General features: G+C 33.9%; 1 protein-coding gene across 6 annotated transcripts in view; it reads left to right on the plus strand.

Annotated features, from left to right (window-relative positions):
* RIMS1 (regulating synaptic membrane exocytosis 1) overlaps positions 1 to 18731 on the plus strand; it is a 287610-nt gene that overhangs the window by 173324 nt on the left and 95555 nt on the right. For 3 of the 6 annotated variants that reach the window (XM_065730886.1, XM_065730880.1, XM_065730882.1), the window contains 7 exons: positions 668 to 739; positions 5677 to 5833; positions 6373 to 6498; positions 10228 to 10290; positions 13102 to 13179; positions 13530 to 13643; positions 14100 to 14189. In XM_065730886.1, coding sequence (XP_065586958.1) covers positions 668 to 739; positions 5677 to 5833; positions 6373 to 6498; positions 10228 to 10290; positions 13102 to 13179; positions 13530 to 13643; positions 14100 to 14189 — 700 coding nt within the window. The remainder of the gene's footprint in view (positions 1 to 667; positions 740 to 5676; positions 5834 to 6372; positions 6499 to 10227; positions 10291 to 13101; positions 13180 to 13529; positions 13644 to 14099; positions 14190 to 18731) is intronic. The other 3 variants (XM_065730887.1, XM_065730881.1, XM_065730884.1) reach the window with 1 other exon arrangement.

Below are 18731 nucleotides of genomic sequence, written 5' to 3' on the forward strand. Positions count from 1 at the left end.
GCCTCTCTGTTCATTTAACTTAGTAAAGGATTTATTTAAAAATAGGAAGGATGTGGGAAATTATTTTTAATATGCTTTTAAGCTATTTTTCTGATTTCTTTTTTAAATATAAAAGTCATTAATTCTCGCCAATGCATAAGAAATTGGGGCACATTCAGAAATGAATTACAGAAATGTGATACAACTGTAATTACTGCTCAAGAGTATGTATAGAGATGGCAAACTAAAGGTTAGTTTTCATAAGTTATTTGAAAGTTTTTAAAGGCTGTCAGTGCTGCTTCCTCTTCTCTTTTCTCACCATATGCCACCACCTCTTCTTTCCTGTTCAGCTGATTCAACTTGCTCAACTCACTGAAATAGCACAAAAGTACCTTTATTTTTTTATTTATTTGAGAAATAAAGAAATCTTTTTGCTTGTTTAGTGAGCTGAGAATAAAAAAAAAAAGTACTGAGGGAAGAAGGGCAGAGGAGGTTGCAGCATCTGTGAGCTTTTTGGATTGGCTCAGCTGTTTGATGAAACATCACCAAATCACTGCAGTTTAGTTCTCCACTTGTACCTTTTAGACTTAAGATCATCTTTACAATTTTAGTAGTACAAATGAACATATTTTTACGTTTTATAACACGGCCAGATGTTCAGGTATTTGTTTACCTTACTGTTGTGCAGGATCTCGGCCAATCAGTGATAGTGACATCTCAGATTATGATGTTGATGATGGTATTGGAGTTGTTCCTCCAGGTGCGTGGGTGAACAGCATGGTCCTGCTTTCTTCTTCTTTCTTGCTTGCTTGCTTATTTTCATTATAGCATTTTAGTATATTGAGGATATTGGTTTTAGAGAATGCATAGTGGGAAAATCAAGTTTTCCTGGTCATTCCATGGTTCTTGTCCATCTAAAATATGTTGGATTAAAAGGTTCTATAATGCATTAACTGTCATTTCTTTTGCATACCATTCTTCATATATGAACCACTTGATGGTTCAAATTGTTTACTGCATAACGTCAAACATTATTAAAAATATTAATATAATTTAAAAATATATTTTAAAACAGTGATCAAGGTTTCATTGTTTATTGCAAGCATGTTTTTATTTTGTTTTTTGCTTGTAACTTAGAAGTTAAACAATATCCCTTGGACTTTATTGAGAATGCATGGCCATAGATTAAGATGCATGTAGCATGGCTGTATCTTTTATAGTTTCCTTGAGTCTTCATGATCTACTATCACCCTAAATGTTCATAAATTTAGTTTGTATCATGATTAGAATTTAGGTCTTCATCCTTCTATACTTTGGATGCCATATTTTTCTATTTCAATTTGACTACTGTTAGAAGTCAGATGAATAGATTTCAAAATTGTCCCAAACTAGCCTAAGAGTCACTGTTTCACTGGCAGTACTAAAACATTTTTTCATTCCGTGTCCCTGATGACAATTGCTCGATTAAATAATGGGAGGAGGAGGGAGGGGGCATTTAGAAAGTTCTCTGTCTTCCTGATCTACGTTTCAAATAATCTGACAATTTATTCATTGTATATAGATGAAAAATACGTCATGCATTTTATTACCACATAATGATGCAAATTTTGCTTCCTTTGATGTGTCAGGGTTCTTCCCTTACTTTCATACAATTGCGCATGAAGTGGGCAATTTTTTCCAGTATGTCTTATAATTGTATTTAGTTTAATGAAGTGGTTAATCTTGTTATTTACAGCAGCTGAGAGAAAGAACTTTTAACCTAAAAATAAATCATAGATTTTAAAAATAAAGCATATCTGTATGCTTTCTCAACTCCTAAGTTTTCAATATACGTATTTAGAACAGAGTCTTTTTTAAAGCTGCCAATTCTTTAAGGCATTCATTTGAAATAAACTATTTGCCATCTGACCAGAAACATTCAAGAGCATTCCTCTGAGTACATTGGACTCTATACCCTGAGTAATTACAGTTCTTACAGGGAGTTCTTAGGACAGTGATTCCTCAAGTGTGGCTTTGAGGAATACATGGGTGCAGACTTTCTCTGAGGAGATCACTGGAGAAAATTGCATTATATTGGAATGGTATATACCAATGGATTTTTTAGAATCAGTTCATGGAACTCTTTGTAAAAGATGTTTATACTCAGAGCTTTAAAGTAACTTAATTTGAAGCTCTGCTTTAACACAGTTTATTTTTGACAAGTTTTTGTGGTATGCCTACGTCTGTTTATGTGACAAAAATATTATTTTAATGCACTCAGCCTCTCCTCAGATTTATGACGCTCCAGGCTTTTAATTAGCTTTGTGATCCTGCTGTGGACTCTGAGTACATTAACTCTTTGTCTTTCTTCTATGTTTGAGCCCAATATTCCAAATGTGACCTCACCATTACTGAATATATAAAAAGGGTCAGTAAAGGATTTATAAAAACAAAATAAAACATGATCTGAGGATTAGTGGCTCATATTGAGTTGGCAGAATCCAAGAGGATATTTTTAATGAGTTGTGCTGCTTTTGGGTAACACTCAAGAGGAATTTATTCTTCTGTCTTAAATTATCTGCATAAGTGATTGTGTTGTACTTAACATTTCTGAAGCAGCGGAGTGTGACATCAGCATAACACCTTGTCGTTGTCTTTTTTATAAAAGAAACTTGGCTCTTTAGATATCAAAACATTTTCATCATCTGTGCAGTTTCCATTTCATGTCACACCTGACAGTTTCCCATGACCACCTGAGAAACTTCTTCTCCATAAACTGCCATAGACTGTATTGCTGCTCCTATGCAAAAAAATAAAAAATAAAAAATAGAAATTCTCTGCTCACTCTGGAGAGCACAAAACCTTTGTTTATGAAGATGTGAGGAGATGTTACTGTTGCTGTCACTGTCATGGTCACTGTGGAACTATGATGCGGTTTAACCATCTGAACAATACTTCACTTAATACGTAAGAGAAATATTATTTACTGCTGCCCTGTCTGTTATATAAGCTTTGTGTTCACCGAGTGCACAGGTTTTAAATATTGCCACCAAATAGCTCAGCCATGAAGAATATACAGGGTAATAGCATCTTCCAGTGCACAGGATAATCTTAGGTGTTGTTTCTTTCAGGTGGACCAGAAATAATCTGGAAGCACATGTTAAACCAACATTTATTATTGAAAATTTGAAGCACTTTTCAGAGTATTTACTAAAGGTTAGAAAGAAGCTTAGGGTTTTGTTTTGTTTTTTTCATTTTAATTTTCAACAAATATAAAGTAGTGTTTCTTGTGTTAGAGTGACCATGATTTTTTTTTTTCCAGAAAATATATTCTTGAGCATACAGCTCAGGTTTAATTATAATGGAAAACATCAGTTTTTGTCATGTATAATCATTTGTCTTCCTCTGATGAAAACACCAGACATTTTCTGCATTGGTTTTACTACATTGTTTTGTTTCAAAATTTTCACCCAGTCCTTGTATTGTAACAAAGTAGATGAACCTCGGAGTACTTACTTTCCAGGATCGTGCCTCTTTTGCAGTGCTCACTAACCCACTGTGATTAAGTGGCAAGCATTTGCTGTTTATGTTGCTACTAATTTGCATTCACAGATGTTTTTTTATTGTCCTTCTTTGGGTCTCAAAGGATAACCCCAATCCTCCCCAAACTTGGATATTGTCACATTTAATACGTGAAACGATGTTCATTCGTTTTATTTCACGCTCCTAATTCAGTGCTATCTGAGAACAGTGCAGACATGCACACAACACTATGATCACTGAAGATTGTTTCTAGCTATTTGTTATGTTTTTATTATTAATTTTTTTCTTATTTCCTATTCCCTTAATCAAGAGATAAAAGAGTATTTCCCATATTCTTGCACCAACCATGGTGACTGTGAAGTGTAAGACACAATAATCAGAGAAAGTAATAATAGAACTGTAGAGATCTTTCTGCAAATATTTTTGAGCTGACATAGACTAGAAATTCCGTAGTAAAATTGTCTAATCATCTTTTTTGAACTGTGTCTCCTTCTCACTTGCCTTCTCTGTCTCGCATTTGTGGTGATAAGTGAATTCAGTGCTCAGTAATGAATAACAGGTGGATATATTTCTGGAGGTTTTGTGGTTATGAGCTTTATAATCAGATAAAAGAACCTTATTGTTTCTTAGATGACAAAATGCACAATGTAGTGGGCCTGCCCCTCTTCTGAATTTTGTTTATTAAGGTCAATCTGCTTTATGGGATAAGATTTGGTAGTGAAGGACTATTATCACTTTTATCAAAATGCTTCTCTTCAGGTCTAATGCTGAGATAATACATTCAGATGTTAAATGTCTATTAGAAATACACTGGTAATCTGATGCATAAATTGGAAGAAATAATGTGAGTCTTACCCTGATTGCTTGTGATCAAGGTTTAGACTTGTAGACAGAACAATGTCATTAAGTGTCATTTCACCAACTCTGATGCTGACTCCATATAAAGACTTACTTATAAGAGGTGTATAACAATCTGGTAAAATACTAGAAAAGAACTGCATGAGTCACTCAAATTATGCAAAATAGTAATTAAAAAACAAACTAAGCCTACAGCCTTGGAACACTAGAGGAAGATGCTCAAAAAATTGAACCTGTTTTATTTATCCAGTAGAAGTATTTAGATGATGGTCTTTTGCTGTATGGTGAGAAGATTTCTGATAAGGCTGCTTTCTTAGATAAACCAAAAAAACACAGTGCAGGTACTTAGTGCTAGACAAATTCAGTGGAAACAGCAAAATTATTTTTTGGAATCTATACAACAGTTTGTGAATTCATTTATGGATGACTAAAATTATGACCTTCTATATTGCTGGGGATTTTTCTCTCATCTAAATATCTAGATGAGAGCAACTCTAACCAAATCCACATAGGATATTTTGGAAAGGTAGCAGGAACCTTTTAGAAGCAGTGCATCATGATGGTCTTCATTTGGTACAGGATTTTTTTGGTGAAGTTCACAAAGTGAACAAACAGAATAACATATAGAATAAAAGGTCAGGAATATCAGCAGTTGAAAAACAGCAGAATGATTATATGTTTTTAAAGTCCTAGATGGAAATATATTAAGAAAAAATATTGCATCTCATTCACAGTATTTGGAAAATGTGGTCTTCAGCAGATATGACCCTCAATCTTTTATATAATGAGTATAAATGCTTGTTAGTTTTGAAAGTTGATAGTTTTGACCAATTTGAGCAGGAGAACTTTTTTGTATTTAAATGAAATGAGTCAGGAAGAGGCTTCATTTTTGAGCAGTCTTGTGTGAGTCTCTGGTTTAATAAACAGGCAGGGCTTCTCCTTTTGTTAGATGAGGTAAACCTACTTAGATGCACTTCAAATATTTCCTACGAAATGACAGTTTTGGAATACAAATTACACTGTGTACTCTTCCTCAAGATAGAAAACAGGCTCAGTTCTGTCCTTCACATCTTACAGTGCGTACTGAAAGTCATCTCAGTTTCTCTGTCTCTACACATATAGAAATTTAAAAGGTAATCCTAATATTTTGTCCTGTCTGCATGATACGTCAGGATGTACAACAGCTGAATGGCAACCTGAAAGTTGTGTAAGCATTTAGTTGTGTGTCCCTGAAAGGACTAACAATCAGAATTCATCTGACTCAGAATCAAATCCACACTGTTATTCTCTAATTTCCTTTTGTTGCCCTCTTACCAGTGGGTTATAGATCTAGCACTAGAGAAAGTAGATCTACAACACTAACTGTGCCAGAACAGCAAAGAACAACACATCATCGTTCACGATCTGTATCTCCTCACCGTGGCGACGATCAGGGCAGGACCCGTTCACGTTTACCAAATGTGCCATCACAGAGGTAGGCATCACAAGTGAGTGAAACTGGTTGGTTTCATGTTTGTACAGTCTCTCACTGATATCTGTTTACTTTTCTTTAGTTCAGCATTTTGTATATCAATATAATTGTTATTTGAACTTGATGTGTACTTTCAATAATCATTCAAGAGAAGCCATGAGAATGATAGTGTCTTTCTAAGAGTTACCTCTTACTGATATTTTCCATGTGATTCATCTTTGATTTGGAAATGCCATTCAGGCAGTGACTGAATCCTATATTAAGCCATTTAAAGCATTTTTATAGGATAATAAATAGTGTGGTATACAATTTGCACTGTAACTGTGAATTGAATTTATTTTGAGAAAACAACAAGCTTAAATTACCATTTCTATTTATAATTTGTTCAATCACCCTGTGCCATTTAATTGTCAATTATGCTGTATTGTTTATGTGGGAAACAAGATTATCATACGTATGTCTGTATTTCAGGAGTTTGTAGTTGCCCACTAAGCTATATTTGTGAGAAAAACAAGATTATCATACATATATGTGTCTTTCAGGAGTTTAGATGAAATTCATCAAATGAGAAGATCACGTTCTCCAACTAGACACCATGAGGCCTCCAGAAGTCCAGCTGATTACAGATCCAGAGACATGGATAGTCAGTATTTATCTGATCAAGAAAGGTATATTGTCAGTCTGAACTTGGAAATAACGTTAGAAATGTCTTCCTCAGTTTGCTTAGTTTTCAAGTGTTCAGCAGAAAACCACAGCCCGATAGTAATGGGGAAGGAACAGATAGTCATCTTTGCTGCACAAAGTAGTCAAAGTTAAATTATCTATGCCTATTTTCTGGTGAAAATCTGCATTGGTTTCACAGTGATAGTAGGTGCCTGGACTAATGGTTCTTGGTAGTTTGTCCTAGACTACAATGCTGTTTGTTTCACGAATGTGTACCTTGAGATTTTTGCTCAAGAGCCATAAATCTACACATATTTCGTAATGAGTCTTGTATCAGAGACCAGAGAAATGTATTTATCTGCTTTGGTAATCAGCAAAATAACTGGGATGACTGCCTACGATGTGGGAGAGAATGCTATAGTTTGCTTTCCTATGCAGATATGTTTTGGATATCTATCTTTTCAGTCTCACAGAATTTTATATCACATTTCGGTGAATTTGGTACAGTACGCAAGCATAGGAAGGATAGTTACAATGCTTGTAATTAAGAAAAATCTCCAATCATTGATGCTTGATGCTCCCTGGAATATATGAAGATGCTACACTCCTCAGAGAATGTTCTCTACTAGTAGGCATTGTTTTCAGTTATCTAGGAGTATCTTTCTAAAACTGAAGAAAATTAGAATGATTTTACCTGTCTTGTGCTTTGTTTTGTCATGATTTATGTATGAGAATTAATTATTTATTTGAAACTGCTTAAAATTTCAGTGTCCTACTTCATAGGGAAGAAGTATATAGAGAATTGTCTAAGCTAGATTTTTTTACTAAATTTCCTTTTAGAGGTGAATTGAAATGCTTTTTAACTACAGCAAAATGACAGTTACCATTAAGTTAGTTCAGGTAATTTCCACTTGTTGCAAATGCTTGGTATTATTTTTTACTTCGGGGTATTCCTGAAAATATTTATTGGATAGCTTTCTTGTCCAGCAGATTTGGAAAGGACATTTAAAAGTCTTTCTTTCATCACTAGAAATAAATAAATAAAGTTGACTTCATACAGATTTATTTTATCTCCTCAAAACATGATATAAATGACAGTACATACATGAATTATGCTTGGAGAGCAGGAGATGCACTGATGCTTTTTCAGAAGTGAACAATCAGAAAGAACACAGCTGCAAAGCACTGCTGCATTTTTTCGGATGAATAAGAAATAATCTTCAGTTCTCAGGGTTCAGAAGATGCTTCTCAGAAGTTTAAGAGATTAGACATGAAGGATGTACATGGCTTACAGGATTTGCAGGATTTAATCAAAGGTTCCCTCCACTTAACTCTCCTTAAGGAACAATCAGGAACAGTTTTCTTTTTCTTTTTTCTTTTTTTTCCATTTGCTTTTCCCCAGATTTCTTCAGTTGTTGAAGCTCTTTAACTGTTGCAGACTTCGATATCTTTCCATTGATAAGAGTAACATCACAAAATGGATCAAAATCAACCTTTGATTTTTATATCGTTGCCAACATTCTCATTGTTGATATGATCTTTCACATCTCAGGGTATAAAAAAGTAAATGTTCAGTATTAGTAGCAGTAATATGTTAGTATCGAGATTAGTGCAAGTGTTAGTTGTTCATTCATTGAACCCATCATCTAAACAGGTATATTCTTGTAGATATCAAACATAAAATTGGAAGGAAAAGTATTTTTTTGATAATTGCATGGCAGAAATTGCAGTTGCTCGTTACTTTTGATCATTTTCACAGTGTTCCATTAGTGATCCCAAATTAACATGAAATATTTTTAATAAACCTTTGTTAAAATATCTACTCTTATAAAAGCATCAGGTATGATACACTCCCAGCAGAACTGATCAGTTCACTTTACCCTTTTTTTTAATGTATTCTTTTATATATATGTATACACACACACACACGTGTACATGTGTGTATAAATATGTATATGTGTGTATAAAACTATTTGGGAAAACTTTTTATTAGGAAACCTAGCTAAGCAGTATACTTTCCTCTGAATTTAGGATCATTGTCTGATTCTCAAGGAGATAGCCCATTTGAATTTCAATTTCTAGTGTTTATTTCTAAATAGTATCCGTTAATCTGAGTTCTTAAATTTTCCCGTTAAGTTCTTATTTTACAATAATATTTAATTTAAATGTCTCTAAAACAGCTTTAGTTCAGTGTAGAACTTCCAGTATCATCTTAAATTGTAAATAATCTACTGTCATGGATTCTTTTGCTTTAACAGTGAATTTGCTGTATTATACTCCTTTTCTGGATGGAATATTACAGTTTGTCATGGGTGAATTTCAGTGGATATTCTTTGGCTTAGCAAAAGTAGAATAAATATCATCAAATCAACTCTTTTTCAGATATTATCCTTTCTGAGAATAACTCCTGTCTCTGAAAATTAAGCAGTGCATAAAATTTAATGATTGTAGTTTCTCTATGCTGATTTGCTCATTTTTTTGCAAGAAAATCTCAAATATCTTAACTCTAGAAAATGGTATTCTTTTCATAAAACACACATCTATTTGTAATTTGCTGTTAGTGCTCTAAGAATAGGCATGGAAAATTTTCTTTAAAAGAAAAAACAATTCAGTTCACCTGTAATACCTTTTGCTGCATCTAATTCAGGCTTGTGATTCCAGATAAAAACTTAAATCTCACCTGTGATACAGAACCCTTATTTTTGTCTTCCTACTTCAGAACAGTAGATAAATATTTCCTACGCTACATCAGTTAAATTAATGGTTTTTCAGTGGTATGAAGCACCAAACACATTGAACAACTGCTTCTTTATTTATTTTGTAATCTTTTCTCTCTTTGTCACAGTACTTCACATGATTCCCTTCTTCTTTTAAAATAGCATGTTTCCATGAAATTTAGCTTTACTTTCATATTTACAATAATTTGGAATGTTGGGACTTTGTCTTCCTGATCATATTGAAGTGCATAAAACTACAAGATTAAGTCAAGAGATGTTTCATATCATAATCACACTTACCATAGGCATAAATATGTATTAATTTTGCCATCTTTCTGGTGCTAGCATGTCTTCAGTTTACTTAGAATAGATTAGTTGGCTGATTTTCTGAGTTGGAAACAAAAAATCTCATGACTAATTAGTAATTTCTTTGTTTCATTAGGATTGCATTGCAAAACACAGTAAAGAGTGTATCAGTCAGAACTTATATTTGTCCAAACATATTTCCAGTGAACACACATTTTTCTTTTTTCAAAAAGGACAAAGAGAGGTTACTCTTCCTGGATTGGAAGTGAAGTAACCTACTCTCCTTCCTTTTTTCTTGAATGCTTTTGTGGCTTAGAGAAAAGCAGCCACCTTTTTTTTTTCCTAAAATATTTCTTTATAATTCTTTCATGTATAAGTAAGGAGGTTATTACAGAAATGTAAATGATTTATGGACACAGCTTTTGTCGTGAAGAACTCTGAATCATGACTGAATTTTAAAGGGAGAAACCTCATCATGAATCTAGGTGAAAGAATTGGTTGAAAATTATTGCAGGCATTTTTTTGGCTCATGTTCTTTGAGAAATACAGTCTGGGTCTGAACATTAGCAGGCTATGTATTTGGGTGGAAGTTTCTTGTTTTTTGTTTTTTTTTCTTTTTATGTTTTCATTTGCGTTTCATTGGCATAACCCATGTCATCTAATGCTTCATAATTATATCTGTTTCACTCACCGCCCATCCTGTCTGTGCAGTGAGCTTCTTATGCTGCCCAGAGCAAAACGAGGAAGAAGTGCAGAGTGCCTACATACCATCAGGTAAATACAGGAATCTGGTACATCTTTGGTTAGTTGTGTGTGCTTTGTGTGCCCAGCATCCCAGTAAGTACAGACCTTCACAGTACATTGTGATCCAAGTGTCAATTCTCTGTTTTTTGTTTTAAATCAGCTCAAGATGCATATATACATTTGTGAACATCAGTAGTAAGGGTAAAAGCAGCTAAAGGATTTTTGATTTTGCAGTTGTTTTTTTGTGTTAGATTACCTGTCTGGTCACAGTAGTCCTGATCACCAGTGCATGGCAGTTTTGTTACCGTTTCAGACATTATTTTTCAGTTGTTCTTATGTTTTCCTTTATTTCCATTTCTGTGTCTGAATTACAGACATGCACAAGCCAACAGTCTTTACTCTTTGTGGCACCTAATATCATGCTGACATTGGACATTTGAAGAGAAAAGTAGAGGGATGAAGGAGGGCATGACTTAAAGGCATCACAACCCAGATTTTAGGGAATTCTTAATACTTATGTTTTACTTTTTGAATTGTGCTAATAATTTGAACCAGGCTTAAGCTTTGTAGTTTGTACTCATCTCCAATCTTAAAAAATCTCTCATCCCAGGGTTTGGACCTCTCTTTCTCAACTGTTTCCAATGCCAAACATCACTTTCTTGATCAAGCAAATATACCTTTCAAAAAACAAAGATGAGAGCCAGTGCATCTCTTACATCAAAACTTAAATTTAGGTATAAATAAATTAGTTGCCATATTTCAGCCAAAAAACCTCAGCCTAACATTTTAGATTTCAGCTTAATCATTTACTGTACTCCCTGTTCATAGGTTCATAGGTTCATAAGGTTGGAAAGGACCTACAAGATCATCTAGTCCAACCATTCTCCTGTCACCATCCCTACCCAACTACTAAATCAAATCCCTTAGCACCTCATCTAAACGCTTCTTGAACAGCGCTAGGGATGGTGCCTCACCCACCTCCCTAGGCAGGCCATTCCAGCGCCTGACCACTCTTTCAGAGAAAGAATGTTTCCTCAGGTCTAATCTAATAATAATCTAATAACTAATCTCGTTATTTTATGTCAGTTTATTGTCTTGCAGTATCAAGTTATCTCAACCTCTTTTTTACGACATTTTTCTTTCTACTGTATTCTCCATAGCTTTACCCCTACATGATCCTGCTCTGTGCTTTTTTTTTTTTACAATTAGATAATAAAGATTATAATTTTCATTATAATTTTGCAGTGACAAAATTTAAATTCACACTTAATGCACAAAGTAAGTATTGTATGATGAGCTTTTGTTGCTCTTTGTCAAGCTGCCATGGATTTTCAATTGTGTAACAAATCCACTAGGCAGTCTGGTAGCTATCCAGCTAAAAATTGTGTATGAGCATCTACACAGATAAAAAGAGTGCTGAATTCAGAGAGTGCTGCTCTTCCCTGTCTTTTTCCTTGTTCTAATTTTTGCTTTTATTTTCGTATAATCATATAATTGTAGAATGGCTTGGGTTGGAAGGGAGCTTAAAGCTTACCAGTTCCAACCCCCGGCCATGAGCAGGGCTGCTACCCACCAGATCAGGCTGCCTAGGGTGGCCTTGAACACCTCAAGGGATGGGACATCCAGAGCTTCTCTGGGCAGGCTGCAGCAGTGCCTCACCACCCTTTAAGTAAAAAAAAAGGTCCCCCTGATATGTAATCTAACTCTCCACTTTTTTAGTTTCAAACCATTTCTCCTTGTCACATCAGACCATATGAAAAATTGGTCTCCCTCCTGTTTATAATCCAGAAAAGGAACAAGTTATCCCAATTTACTGAAGTAACAAAACTTAAATAGCAACCTATTAAAATAACAAACAAAAGTAATAAATTATTACACTGATTTTATACTATAAAACTTGTGTTCGTGACTATGTAGTGTGAAAAATCCTTTCAGGAAAAAAAATCTGCAAACTGATTGTCACCTTTCCTCCTTTCTCATTCGTAGTGTCCTGACATTTATTCATGTTAAGAACAGCATTATAAGGAATTAGTCCTGTTTTGTAGGCAGCTACTTCAGTAATGATTTATTTGTTGAAAAAGCTTCAGCTTAACTCAAGAAGTAAATTTTAAGAGTTACATGTAAGATGAAAGAAATATTATTATGAGATGGTCCAGGCTACAAAGTCAAGATTTATCGTAGAATCAGCAAGGTTGGAAAAGACCTGGGAGACCATCCAGTCCAATCACCCACCTATCACCAATATTTCTCACTAAACCATGTCCCTCAACACATCTAAATGTTCCTTAATTAGCTTATGATTATTAAGAATATTTAATTAAGTTTTGAAGCTGAGATACCACTTCCAAAAACTTCAACGTTCAGAAACACCAGATGCAAATACATTTATAACTGTCTTTGTGTTATCACTGTTTTAGCAAGCTTCTCATCCCTAGCTTTGGATGTCTCAGTTAAAATCTCTATAGGTTTAAAAAAAGGATTACGAAGACAAATAAATAACAACCTAATCCTTTACAAGAGCTTGTATATTTTAATTAAAAATCTGTGTAGTAAGAAGTTAGTTTACTTTCATTACAAGAACAATGTCTGAGCTGTAATAGTATTGTCATAAATCCATGGGTTGTATTTACAAGAGTAAATTAAAAAAAATTGTCCCCCAGATAGCTATCACAACAGGTGAATTGAGATGAACATACCTTAAGAAATCTCCTCATGCAGATATTAAACACAGTAGAATATTATGTGTTTATTTTAAGTTCTGGTCAATCTTGCTTTACTTTTACCTGTCTTTTTATTTCTGGCATGTTTTTTGTTGTTCTCTTTTCTTTTTTCACCTACAAGAAGTTCTGTTAGGCACTATAAAACATTACCACCCAAGATGCCTTTACTAGAAAATGGTATTCATTGGAACCTATACAGGTAAGAAGTATTTAGAGTCCCCTTAAGTAGTTCATGACTTCCTAGAGATGAAATAGTCTTCCTATATTTATATGTATTAAAAAAGAAAGAAAAAGAAAAAGGAAAAAAACGACAGTATTTCATATTCTTTCAATAAATGTGAGTTAAGGGACTTATTCCTAAAATAACTTCATATGCTCTAAATTACCCCTACATATAAAAGAAAAACACTTTAAATTAAGTGCAGTTTTCCTCACTCTTAACATTGTATGTTGCACGCTTTGTCTTTACTGCATTCTTTTGTTTGTGTGTGATTTTGCTTACATGTTAATTTTATTTTCATTTTGTTTAAATAATTTTAATTTACAAAGCTCAACTCTTCCTGCATGTGCTAAGACCAAATCAGTGGTTAGACAGGATATTTCTCTTCTTCGTGATTGCCTTAATTCACGAATTCCGAAATTTGGAGATGATCTGCTGGTTAGGTAAGAAACTAAGGGTTAATCCCCTCTCTGGTTTGTATCCAAGATGGATTTATAGAATTAATGATCTTCATTGTAAAGTGATTTCATGTCATATATGGTGTATCACGTCCTTTTGTGTTGGCTTAAGATTTATTGCTATTGATATTGATTTAAATTTATTGTTTGATATTCTTGTTCCACTCTTTTACCAGTGGATATTCTGTCTCCTTCAGTTTTAAACATTTCAACAATCTTAGCAAGAATATTTTAGGAGTCTTTTATTTGAATTTATTTTCTGAACAAAACTTGGCTCTGTCATCCAGTCAGCTCTTTTATGTTTTCCTTAATTATATCATTGTGATTTTACATTTTCTGTAAAGAGAGCATTATTTTATGAGTTAATATCTAACATTGTATTCCTTTCTTTGTTTTCTTTTTCTTTCTCTTCTACCATTGGATGCAATGCACTGGCACTAGTGAACTACAGCCCTCCCTTGACAGGGCTAGGAGTGCTAGTACCAACTGCTTGAGACCAGATACTAGTTTGCATTCACCAGAACGAGAAAGGTATAAAATAAAAACTTATAAATTTCTTGTCATCTGTGCTGGTGGTCTTTATGCATTTTGTTTTTCTTTATATGGGTACTCTACATTCCTGTACATTCATGTCTGTTTTGGTATTTGTAGACATTTTTGCTCCTGTATTCATGTATGTCATGTTAATTGTGTCTTGGAGTTTATAACTGCTTCTGGCTTCTCTTCTTGTTTCAGTTCAAGCTGATGTCATTGTTTGCAAAAGTCCTCAGTATGCTGATAATAGCATTACAGTGTTGAGCATTTTGACAAATGTCACTTGATTGTTAATCTTCATCATCATTTGCTAAGAAGTATTACATTTATTTCTTGCCTGCTTTGTGGACTGCTAATGAGACAGTGACATAATTTATAAATTATATAACAAAACTCTCAAATTTTAATCCAGAACTGTAGTTTTTGAAGTCACGTATTTCTTCATCTGCTTTTGCAATTACAAGGCCGGTCATTAAATCCATTAGGATTTTTTCACTCCGTGACAATAATATTAAGGCTCACATAAGGCTTAAGGAGTCATGTTTGCAATTTTTATGAAAGACAGTTTTGTCAAATTATGCAGGCTTTTTGTGGATACTTTCTGAACCTTTAATAATAGAGTGACTTGGTTCAAAATCCTAGATGAACTAAATATTATTGATGTGTTTGACAGATGAGATTGTTCCACAAAAGAATTGTTGAGCACCTTCTGGTTTTGATTGACATTTACACAATTTTAGGGTGAAATTTTAGCTTTGCTTAAAGCTATGGTAACTCCCATCTACTATGGCACAGTTACAACAGTTCAGTGCAAACTAATACAGCTGTTAGTATCAAGTTGATTTCACAGTGAATCCACAATATATTTAGGAAAGCTGCTTTATTATTCTGGGAGAGGACCTGTGAAGAAAGGCAGTAAGAACTTAAATGTTTTTCTTTGAGAAAAGGTTTCTCTTTTTTTTTTCAGGCTTGGGGAATTTTCCTTTCCCTCCTCCCCAGCTTCCTACTGCTCCTTCATTGCAACTTTGCTATTCTCGAACTGTGCCCTTGCTGCACGGAATTGACTCATGCCCTGCTGGAATATTTCAAGTAGATCTACACTAGTTCAGTCTTTTTTAACATAAAGGATGAAATAACATGACAATATATGACTAGTCATCCAAAAAATAAAATTAAAAAAAAAAAGGAATAAGGCCATCCCCACTAAAAACCAGGATACTACTCTAAATATTTTAGAAAAAGTATTGTAGCATTATATTCCTTTGTGTGTAGATATATAAAGCTGTATTAATGTGTAAGCAGCTATTTAATGCAATAATGCATAGATATAGGTAGGTACATTTTGTAGTTTCATTTCAAGATGCCAGCCATCAAGCTGAATATTCAATGAACAGTAGCTGGCAGTGGTAAAATATCTAGTTAAAATAATGTGTCTGTTACTGACTTTAACTAGGTCTGTTGCGTCCTTTGATTCATTCAGAAGACGCTGAATAGAATCTGCACCTTTTACCAGGTGCTGCTCATAAGGAGAGGTGTTTAATTTCTTTTAAAATGGCCTTTACTACCATTATTTTTTCCAGTTTGTCTCTGATCCAGATCCAGAAAAATTATCTGGACCTTTTGCTCTTTAAGTCCCTGAGGTTGACTAAAAATTTGCTTTTGGCATGGCACCCCTTATGAGGGTGCAGATAAGCTCTTTTTTTATGTAATTCAGGTTGAATATTTCTATGTTGGTTTCGTTAGTAAGATGTGTGTCTTTGTCAGAGTATTGTTTGTAATCAGGATTTTTTTCTTTAGATACGGATATACTTATTTTTTTCTAATGCAGCCCCAGTTTTGCAGGAATGTGCTATGTTTAATATCTAAAAAATTACAAATCTTATAGTTTTGAGGTAAACTAATTTTAGGAGGTTTTATGCCCCACTGTTGAACATATCCACTTACACTTTAGCATGAGTTTACTTGTCAGTTGTGTGTAATGATAGGAGTCCTTACTTTGCAGAACAAATGATCAAGGAATATAGAAAGCATTTTTGTCTGTGCTGCTCAAGACAAGAGTAAGGCTCTAAAATTACAGCATGCTAGGCTCATCCATCTTACAGGTTCTCAACTCTGGGAAATGTTAGAATAGTTCACAAGATTAGGAAAAATCTCTTTGAAAGCAAGTACAATAAAACACTCCAATAGACAGTGTCAAAAAGCTTTCTTATTGGGTACTCTCTGATAAGAGATGGGACAACTGCCTTTCAGGTATAGCTGATTATGCTTCTAGCAAAGAGAAACACAAGGGTTTTGTGAAGTGCAGTCTGTAAAGCACAACTTTTTTTATCATTGTATGTAGGAACTATGTTGAAGGAACTTCTAGTTGTGTTTGTGGTGCTTTCTTTTTTAAATTCATAGAATGGATTTATAGATTTTATTTTAAAATTTAGTCTTTTTATCCTCAAAATATAAATATAAGTGTGTCATTATATCTTCTCTAGGAAAAACTAGGAAAAAATTCCTAGGTTTTTTTTGGTCAAAATAATTATCTTGTCAAGGTTCATGGATATCAGCAAGACATATTAGTTTATAATTTAGTAATAATACCTTCCAAACATGTAAAATAGTTTTTTGCTGATACTGTAAGATTTTTTCATTGTTATCATCATGTCTCAAAATTTCTGCCTCTGTGTATTGTGTCCTAAAACAGAGATATTTGCATGCTATCACCAGCCTCAAATCAAGAAACCACATAGCCATGGGATTTACACATCCTGAATCAATTTGCCTGTGGTTTCTCATTATTATAGACTCTTTCCCAGGTGATCTGGTGATATTTAAGATTTTAGCCAGTGATAGTTACTTATTAGCATCAAGCATGGCTTAATGATTGTCTGAATTTTTGTGTTCCAAGCAATTACTGCATGTAACAGCAGGTAGCACAAATTTACTTGTACAGATTGATAACACTTATATGCTTTGGTCTTCAGAAGTTTAGGTAGTTGAATTCTGAGCAATTAAAACTGAGTAGTACAGCAAAGTACTGAATTCACGTAGAACAGAGTCTGCCTATCTGTAGAATGCAGTGCAGCTCTGCTGGGCTTGATTAGGGATGAAGTAGTAATTCAAACATTTCAAAGATTCCCAGTGTTTTTAATGTCAGCTAATCACTACCACTCAAACAAGATACAAAGCTAAACTGTAAGTAGATAACAGTAGATAACTTTTGTTGGAACATCATTTGATCCATTTAAGACTTGATCTTATTTCATTGTAGTATTTCTATTTTTTATTTTAGTAAATCTGGAGCATTCAGTGTTCATGTTGCATGCTTTTAACAACGATGTTGACTGTCACTGTTTGTATTTTAAAAATATATAGAGTAAAATAACTGCTTGCATTAGGTATGTAATGCACTGTTTCCAGTTATTTTCAAACATGTAAAGGAGTTATTGCATGTTTGTCTGCTTTTTACTGTGGATCATGGTCATCAAAACCCAGAGAAAGAAGATGTTCTCAAAGTTCATACTGCATGGCCTAGACAATTCTATCAAATGCTATTTGATATGTGGATATCAGCATATTAAGGGCTTTGAGTGCACTGATGCATTAACATTTTCTTTGACTCCTGCTTTGGAGAGGAAAAGAAACTAACTGCTAACAACCTGTTTCCTCTTGAGAATTCCAGCAGATCTATCTATATGTTTAAGTGATACTAATCTTGAAACCCTTGTTATTTGCATGTTGCATAAATCAAACCTTTTTCTTTATTACATGGACTGGAAGGATGCCTCATAAAGGATACCTCATTACACAACTGTGCAGCATTTATTTAAACATTTTGCTGCTTTTGTAAATTAATCATTAAATTTTTATTTTCTAAATTGTTACAGAATTAGAAGCACATAACATCACCAAAAACAAAAGCAGTGTCAATCTGTATGCTGTGTATTTTTGTAAACTCAGTGAAATTTTGAACAAAAAAATTTGCATGACACTAGTGTTCATAATACAATTTTGTTAGCTTTATTAACACAGTAAATTGGTATTAGCACTAGTACTTTGAAGTTATCTAAATGAGGAATGTATCTGTATAAAGACATTATTTTCATCTTTTACCCTTTCTAGTTCTGCAACGGAACTTAATTAGGAAGTAGGCAATGCTGCCACACCGTCAGAGAAACAAGAGTTATGTTTTATTTATCACTACTCTGCTGTGAGAGTCCTTGTTGTGTCAAGAGTCTTTGCTGCTGCTAGAAAAAAAGTCAAAAGGAACAGAATATGAAGAAACAAATGCTTGTGACAGTCATGGTCATACCAGTTTTGTGATAGTTTACTCAGAAGTATAACTCTTAAAATGTACTGAGTTTACTAGGCAAGTGGTACATCCATTACAGTCAAAGTAAGGGATCTCTATAGGCAGATGAATGGAACATAAGATGGCTCTCTCACTGTGTTGCAGAAAAGAATCACTTTATGCCATAGGATTTTTCTTGTAATTCATACTTCTATATATTTACCAAGGATGCATTTTTCAGTGCAGAGAGTAAGGAAAGA

The sequence above is a fragment of the Cyrtonyx montezumae genome, unplaced genomic scaffold (assembly GCF_038088225.1).
Source record: "Cyrtonyx montezumae isolate F1298 unplaced genomic scaffold, pur_monq_1.0 scaffold_13, whole genome shotgun sequence".
NCBI classification, from domain to species: Eukaryota; Metazoa; Chordata; class Aves; order Galliformes; family Odontophoridae; genus Cyrtonyx; species Cyrtonyx montezumae.